Below are 8,991 nucleotides of genomic sequence, written 5' to 3'. Positions count from 1 at the left end.
TACATTTGCAAATAAGTCAAATCCTTTTTCTTCTTCTTTACCCTTCCTCCCATCTAGTTATCTATGAGGACCACCATTTACCAGACATTTGCATGATTGTGAATGATGGTATGCAAGATGTTGATTCAAAGATGATCTCTACTCATCAGGTGACAAATCTAGCAATTTCTGAATAACAATAAACTATATTTCTACTTCTTGAACCTAACTGCTTTCTGATGTATCAAAACTAGGAGCTAGTTCTTGTCCCTATGCATGCATAACTTTCTAATGGAAAATAACTTAAAGGCAAAATAACATGATATCTCTATGGAACTAAGCATATCCAGAGCCAGGACTAATGAACTTCCACAGGAGACATGAGTAATGACTACATATAGTCATCAGATACTTGGGCATGACCCTCTGACCCCTGAGACCTATTCCTATCAGAATCTGGTGGTAAACTGGAGCCAGCCTCTGATTTTACCTCTCCAGTGCCATGGGGGAAGGGGAAGTTGGGCATAAGGCGCTTAAGAAACCAGAATTCACTATTGCCAGTGCCAGTGGCTGAGGACACTTCATAGGGACAAGGCTGGGATATGGATCCACTGGCTCCTCCTTGTACCAGGTTGTTAGAGAAATTACAGTCATCATAGAAATGCTCTTGAATTGTGAACTCTTCTCTGTATTTAATCTGCTGGCAGATATGTGTAATGAAGATCACTGTGACAGAGAGGAGAAAGAAAGGAAAGCACAGCCAGAGAAATGACCAAATACTTAGTGGATGGATTTACCCTTGTAGGATGCTTGAATGGATCCCGGAACTGCAGATAGGGCTCAGAAAAGCCATCTACCAGGAGGATATTAAGTGAGGCAGTAGTAGAAAGAGCTGGTTGGCCATGATCCTGAACAAGAACGATCAGTTTCTGCATCATGGGGTCTCTCTCAGATATCTGCCGCAATGTACGGATTTCCCCATTTTGTTGTTGAGCAGAGAATAACCCAGGGTCAGTGGCCTTAAATAGATGATATAAAAGCCAGGAATTCTGACCTGAGTCACCATCCACAGCCACCACCTTAGTCACCAGGTAGCCTGCCTCTGCAGACCTAGGCACCAGGTCATTGCAGGGCAAGGTGCCATTTTGCAGTGGATACAAGATCATTGGGCAGTTATCATTGTCATCCAGGACAACCACTCAGACAGTAACCTGGCTACTCAGTGACAGGAAGCCCCCATCAGTTGCCTTTACCACAAACTGAAAATCTTGAATGGCTTCATAATCCATAGTTCTCAGTGCATAGTTTCCCATTGTCTGAATTTATGGAGATGTAAGCAGAGACTGATAGATCTCCACTTTTTGGAGGCAGCAGAGAATATATTATTTGGGCATTCTCACCCAAATCTAGATCCTCAGCATGGACTTTGCTAATAAAAACTGCAGGGCTGTTGTTTTCTCGAACAGTCAAGACGTAGGAATCTTCCTGAAATACTGGGGGATTGGCATTAATGTCAGATATTAGCACCTCTATTACAGTCTCCGACGACAGAGTGGGTGGTCCAGTATCCATGGCAACGAGGGTGATATTATAGCCAGAGACCTCCTCCCGATCCATGCCTCTGTCAGTGACCAGTGAGTAGGAATTCCTGAATGTAGGTTTGACTGCAAAGGGAAGGTCTTCTTTGAGGAAGCAAGTGATTTTTCCTCCCACTCGAATGTCCTGGTCTCTGATAGAGAAAAGGCCCACTACCGTCTGTAGTGGAGAGTCCTCAGGGAGAGGGCTGGACACAGAGGAGACTGTAACTTCAGGAGGATTGTCATTAACATCCACCATCTCCACCAGGACTTTGCTGTGGGCAGAGAGGCCTCCTCCGTCGGTAGCTTGAATGTCAATGTCATATGTTTCAACTGCTTCAAAATCTAGGGACCCTCTTAGTCGAACCTCTCCAGTTTCAGAGTCAATCTGAAACGTCTGGAGAATTACTTCTGGGTTTTGAGCTAAAGAGTAAGTTATCTCCTTGTTGGAGCCCTCGTCTAGGTCGGTGGCAGTTACTGTAGCCACCAAAGAACCATTGGCACTGTTTTCCAGTACCTGAGCACGGTACACCAGTCGAGAGAATTGGGGCACATGATCATTGACATCCAGAACCTCCACGCGAACGTGGGCAGTGCCAGACTTGGGCGGAGACCCTCCGTCCACAGCTGTAATTGTCAGGTTGACTTCAGGCTGCTCCTCTCTGTCCAGGGGTTTATCCAGCACTAGCTTGGCATACTTGGGCCCATGGCTGCGGAAGTGGGTGTGCAGGTAGAAATACTCACTGGCGCTCAAGGTGTAGTTTTGGAGACCGTTGAGGCCGATGTCCAGATCCTGCGCGCTCTGCAGAGGAAACTGTGAACCCAGGGGGGTGCTCTCCGGAATCTTTAAAAGAGGCTCCTTGTTTAGGAAAACCGGGGCATTGTCACTGATATCAAATACCCTGACCTCCACGCGAAAGGACTGCAGTGGCTCCACCAGGACTATTTCAAACTGCAGAACGCATGGATCTGCTTTGCCACAAAGTGACTCCCTATCCAGTTTCTCCTTCTCGAACAGATCTCCTGTCTTGCGGTGCAGCCGGAAATGCAGTTTATTGCCCTCGGAAACGAGCCGCGCCCCGCGCGCAGCCAGCTTCCCTACCTCCAGCCCCAAGTCCTTAGCCACGTTAGCTACAAATGAAGCACTCTCCATCTCCTCTGCCACCGAATAGCGGATGGTCGCCGTACCCCCCACAGATAAGCACAGAAAAAGGAGAAGCGAGGCCACTTGCCTGCTTTGCAAGAGTTTTCTGCGTGCAATCGCCATCCGTTCTCACAAGCGCACTCTCTGCAGCAGATACACCTGTTGCGTACACACTTTCACTTTTCTGCCAACAGGTTCCTGCAACAGCTGCTCTCGGCTTTGCTAGCCTCTAACCGCAGCGCCGCCAAAGCCTAACGGAGCCAGGTGAGCTGTTTTGCACTTGGAAGAAAAATTGCATTAAGTAACTCAACTCCCCAGTCTATCGAATGTATTAATAGATATGTTCTCATTCTGGAGAGCTAGGTAGAGGTTGAAAGTTGTTGCCAAAGCAACAACAAACTCGCCTTTCAATTCCCTTTTAGGAAAAAAAGCCCTGGGGAATTGAACACCCAATGAGGATACTCGTTAAGCAAGCTCAAGGTTGAAGTCATAGTATCTGTGAGCCGGCTGGGGCCGCTGCAGCAGCGGGCAAACAGCGAGGTGTTAAGGTACTCGGCACACTCCACACACACACTCCGCCCAGAGACCAAGGGAGAGGCAAAAAGATGCTGCAGTATCTTCTGAAGCGTGAACCAACTGGATGGGAATGAGGGAGGGGGGCTTGGAGAAAGTGATCAGTAGAAAAAGCAAAGGGGACAGACATCATCTTTCAGGAAGCTGGGGTCCATTACGTACATTGATAGGGGAGCTGTTCAACTTGCCTCATGGTTTGCATAAACCCATTCTTTTCTACAGAACCCTCAAACGCTCAGGAAGCGACTGGCTTATCACTTATGATTCTGATGAAAGTAATACTTATTGGGTATGATTTCTATATACTGGTACTGTATTAAGTAATTTACATGCATTATCTCCTTTAACCATTGCAACAACTCTATGAGGTACACATTATTATTATTTCTTTTTTACAGATGAAATTGAGACTGGAGAGGTTATGTTACTCCCCCAACGTCTTCTACCTAGTAAATATTAGAGAAGGAACTCAATTTGATTTTGTCTGACTCCAAAGTCATGCTCGTAATTAGTATGTAACTCTGCTTTCCAAATAATATAGTAGATAAATTAAATGAAGATAAATGTTTGGCTTTGGATTTTAAAGGAAATTAAATAATAGACTACTTACATATATTGAAAATGGCCCAACAGAAATTTTGCAAGATATTTGTTGAGAGTTTTTTACAGTCATAAGATCATAGAATGTTTAAGAATGATAATGCACCTCAGAAAGATTAGGTCCAATCTCCCCCACCCCTTTTTTAAATAGATGAAAAAACTAAGGCCCAAATGATGAAATCACTTGCCCAGTCCATACAGCTACTGCTGGCAATATAAAAACTAGAACCTGTCTTCTGACACTGTCTCATGCTCATTAGCAGGAGCATTTGGTGGTTTCCCATTTGTAAAAAAAAACTCATAACACTTACAGTAGGTAATCTTCAGGATCTAGTCTCTTTCCTTTGATATTTAGCTCAGTCTCAGATTGATGTTGTGTTCTGCTCTAGCTCATTAATTTCCATTGCTGTATAGAATTCCAGTCTGGTCAATGTTCTTTGGCCACAGACCATCAGGAAAACACCTGTAGTTGAACAAAGTTGTATTTTCTGATTACTGCAACAAGGGAGACATCACACCACAGAGAACCATGGGCATCTCAATAAGAGGGTGTTAAAAAGGACTTGCAGTATTTGTGCAAGGTGATTTGGGGGTGGTTTGAAGTAGGACTTTGCTCTGGATTGGATGCTGTCAGAAACAGTTATTTTTATAGTTGGATATATTAATAATTCTTAGAAGGTGAGAAAAATGGAGGGAGGCTAAAGCTGTGATTGGTAATTCATATTAGCCATTTTTACGGATTGGAAAATGTTCCTTTTCACCTGATTATGGCAAACTCTTGTTTTTCTCTTAATCCATCACTGTCACAGAGTGGCCTTGTCTAATGTTGTTCTATGAACCTGTTTTAGTTCAGCACGAGAACAGCATAGCCTAGGTCTGAGTATCAGGCTAGCTCCTAGCTGTCATGGACTGCTTTTGTCTTTTTCAGCATGACCAGCAAAACTCATTTACTATTGTTCTACTGTTCACAGAAGTATGTCATTATACATGTCACTCTGTACACACGTGTGTACATTTGAGGGGGGGCATATACCTAGAAGTGGCATTGGTGTCATAGGGTATGCTCTTTTCAGCTTTACCTGATACTGCCAAACTGCTTTCTAAGAAACTGTACCAATTTACACATCTCATCAGCAGGATGAGATGTGTAAATAGGTCGATTATTTTAAATTGGTCCATTTGTTCTATTCTTACCAACACTTATCGTTACTAGTCTTCTTAAAAGTTTAACCATAAAAAAAAAAGTTTAACCATTTTGGCTATCTCAGTGTGGGCTTAATTTGAATTTCTCTGATTATTAATTATTGATGACGTAGGGCACTATTTAATATATGTTTAGTCATCTGGATAACCTTTGGTTGGGGGGGTGGTTGTTCAGTTCCCTTGCCCATTTTTTTACATTGGATTGTCTTTTTCCTATTGATTTGTTGTAGTTCTTCATATATTCTAAATATGAGTCCTGAGTATCTCTTTATAATTAAGAAAAAGAGACATGCTTATCCTTAGTTGATATATACCTTATCCTTAGTTGATATATATCTACAGAGTTTTGTTTAAAAAGAGGTATTTCTCCCAGTGATTCACACATTAAGCAGAAGCTTATGGCATCCTAGGAAGTCTTTTTTTTAGCTTAGATATAATTGACTATAACATTATATGAGTTTAAGGTATACAGTGTGATTAGATATTAGTATATATTGCTAAATGCTCAACACAGTAAGTCTAGTTAACATCCATCACCACACATAGTTATAAACGTTTTTCTTGTAATGAGAACTTTTAAGATCTACTCTCAGCAATTTTCAAATATATAATACAGTGTTATTAACTACAGTCACCACCTAGGAAGTCTTAATACAATCAGTTTGTAAATAACATTCAAAACCCATAAATTTTAAAAATACATTCTTACGACTTGAAATACAAGAAATGCTGCTCTTCAATTGGATTCCTCTGAATCTTAATTTGTTTAGTTAGTTCTCAGGGTATGTATTATCTGCTTGATGGGATTAAATTCCAAAATATTTTTTTCCCTCTGAAAACTTTGGACCCTTTAAACATCATGGTATTTTTTTTAAATAAGTTTTTATTCTTTCCAGTGAAGGTAGAACTAGGACATACAGAATAAATCTACAACTTACCAGCCTGTAATGCCAGTGTCTTTACTCAAAATCTAGTTATTGGGAAGAGGGGCAAACCACACCTAGTAAAATATCATGAAGTTTAGGGGGAATAAAAAATGCATTCCAAAATTGTATCTAAGGACTTCCCTGGTGGCGCGGTGGTTAAGAATCTGCCTGGCGATGCAGGGGATACAGGTTCAAGCCCTGGTCCAGGAAGATCCCACATGCTGCAGAGCAACTAAGCCCGTGCACCACAACTACTGAGCCCACGTGCCTAGAGCCCGTGCTCTGCAACAAAGACAAGCCACTGCAATGAGAAGCCCATGCCCCGCAATGAAAAGTAGCCCCTGCTTGCCGGCAGGCAGAGATGAAGACCCAATGCAGCCAAAAATAAATAAATAAAAGTAAGCATAGACTGAGAAGGTAGGACTGCATAATTTTTTAAAAATTTTATCTAAGTACTAACTCTTAGTTTTTAAAACAAATCTTATTTTGAAATAATTTAAACTTTCAGAAGAGTTTCAAGAGTGCTTACAATTACCTATTACCGACCTATTGATTTGGTTTGACCAAATTTTAGTCAGGTTTCTCTTTTTCTCATAGGCCTCTGAACTTTAATTCACCCCCAAACTGAAACAAGTCCTAAAATCCCCCACTTAATGGTTCATTCTGAGAATTGGCCAACCACAGAGGGAAAAATATTCCTGTTAAAGCACCCTGATATACCATCTGCTTGCTCTATCCCCTTGTCCTACTCCCACACAAAGTTACTGCTAGCCCTGCTTACCCCTCCCTAATTTAAAAAACAAAAACAAAAAACTTTTTCTGTATGAGACATTTGCAGATTTTGTGATCGATGAGTTCTGCTATTGCAATAGTCTTTTAAAACAGCTTCTCCTTCCCTAAGTCCAGATTTGTTGATATTTGACATAATAAACAATAATAAATAATTATATAGTCTTCACCTAGATTCACCAATTTTGCTACATTTGTTCACTTCTCATATATATACACATGTATGCATATACATCACATACGTTATACATTTTTTATATATATATATATATACACATTTATTATTCAAAAGTAGTCACTCTCCCTCTTAACTTCTGTGGGCAGAATATAGCTCTCTGCTCTATTGATGTTGAGTTTGGCCATGTGAATTATACTAGACCCTCAAGATGCGTTTAGTATAATTCTCCACCCCTTCACTTTGGGCTTGACCACGTGAGTTGCTTTGGCCAACGGGATGTTAGCAGAGTGGGTAGTATCTGTGAATGTGACCTTATTTGGAAACAGTGTCTTTTCAGATATAATCAAGTTAAGATAAGCTTATATGGAATTACGGTGAACTCTTAAGTCTAATGACTGGTATCCTTATAAAGAGAGATTTGGAGACACACAGACACACACAGGGAAGAAGGCCATATCACGACAGAGATAAGAGACTGGACTGATGCTGCTATAAGCCAAGGGATGCCAACGACTGCTGACAACAACCAGAGCTAGGAAATAGCAAATAAGGATCCTCCCCTAGAGCCTTCAGAGAAAGCAGAGCCCTGCTGATGCCTTGATTTCAGACTTTTAGCCTCCAAACTATGAGAATAAGTTTGTTTTTTTAAGCCACCCAGTTTGTGGTAGTTTGTTATATCAGCCCTAGGAAACTAATACACAGAGTAAAGCAAGTTGTGGCTTGAAAGGTGCTGCAATAATTGGGCTTGCCCTCTTGCTCTTCTGCCACCTTTCTAAGAACTTTTTCTGGATAGCCCACCGACTCAAGGATGAGGATGTAACAGCACTGGCTACAACCTGTATACTGAAGCAAAGCACAGCTGATCTCAGCCTACATCTGCTGACCTCCAGATGCACAAGTGGCAATTAATGTTATTTTGAGCTATTAAGTTTTGCACTGTATTTTGTGACCATAGCTGACAGATACATATGTAAACATTGTATTTTGTTATGAGTTAGTTGCAGACATTTTAACATATCATCCCTAAATACCTCAATATGTACCTCTTACAAACAGGGGCATTCTCCCACATAACTTCAATTACAATTATCACACGCAGGAAATTTAACATGAATTCTATTACCTAATATTGTATTCAATATTTGAATTTCCTTAATTGTTCCAGTGTCCTCTGTGGCTGTTTTTTTTTTTAATCCAGGATATAATCAAGGTTTGCACATTGCACTTAATTGTCATGTTTTTCTAGTTTCCTTTAAACTAGAGCAGTTTAAAGAAAATATTTTTATGACTTTTTTTTTCATGACACTGCCATTTTTAAAGAGTCATTTTACAGGATATCCCTCAGTTTGGGCATTGTGTCTTCATTAGATTCAGATGAAATATTTTGACATCAATACCACCTTGGAGATGTTGTAGTCTCTTCAGTGCCTTACATCAGGAGGCATATGATGTCATTTATGTCCCATTATTGGTGATACTAAGTTTGATAATTTGGTTACAAAATAGTGTCCACGTTTCTCAATTTGAAAGGTACCTTTTAATTTTTCATGATTAGTTATCTTTGGAGAAATGTTTCAAAACTATGTGACCATGATGTGGAGAAAAGGGAACCCATGTGCACTGTTGGTGGGAATGTAAATTGGTGCAGCCACTACAAAAAACAGTATGGAGATTCCTCAAAAAATTAAAAAGAGCTACCATGTGACCCAGAAATTCCACTCCTAGGTATATCTGAAGAAAACAAAAACACTAATTAGAAAAGATATATGCGCCCCTATGTTCATTGCAGCATTATTTACAATAGCCAAGATATAGAAGCAATCTAGATAAAGAAGGTGTGTATATAACAGAATATTACTCAGCCATAAAAAAGAATGAAATCTTGCCATTTGTGACAACATGGATGGTCCTAAACAGTATTATGCTAAGTGAAATAAGTCAGATAAAGACAAAAACTGTATGATTTCACTTATGTGTGGAATCTAAAAAAACAAACAAAAAAACAATGAACAAACATAACAA

At 40.4% G+C, this 8,991-nt stretch overlaps 1 protein-coding gene across 1 annotated transcript; it reads right to left on the bottom strand.

Annotated features, from left to right (window-relative positions):
* Positions 1 to 370: 370 nt before the first annotated feature.
* PCDHB1 (protocadherin beta 1) lies at positions 371 to 2,823 on the bottom strand. Its single transcript, XM_024752460.1, is given in 3 exon segments — positions 371 to 725; positions 727 to 1,284; positions 1,286 to 2,823. Coding segments are annotated over 3 exon segments (2,451 nt in total).
* Between the last annotated feature and the right edge of the window lie 6,168 nt (positions 2,824 to 8,991).

Source organism: Neophocaena asiaeorientalis, unplaced genomic scaffold, assembly GCF_003031525.2.
Source record: "Neophocaena asiaeorientalis asiaeorientalis breed wild unplaced genomic scaffold, Neophocaena_asiaeorientalis_V1.1 scaffold204, whole genome shotgun sequence".
NCBI lineage: Eukaryota > Metazoa > Chordata > Mammalia > Artiodactyla > Phocoenidae > Neophocaena > Neophocaena asiaeorientalis.
Note: the sequence above shows the minus strand (reverse complement) of the source record. Positions and strands in the feature narration are given on the sequence as shown.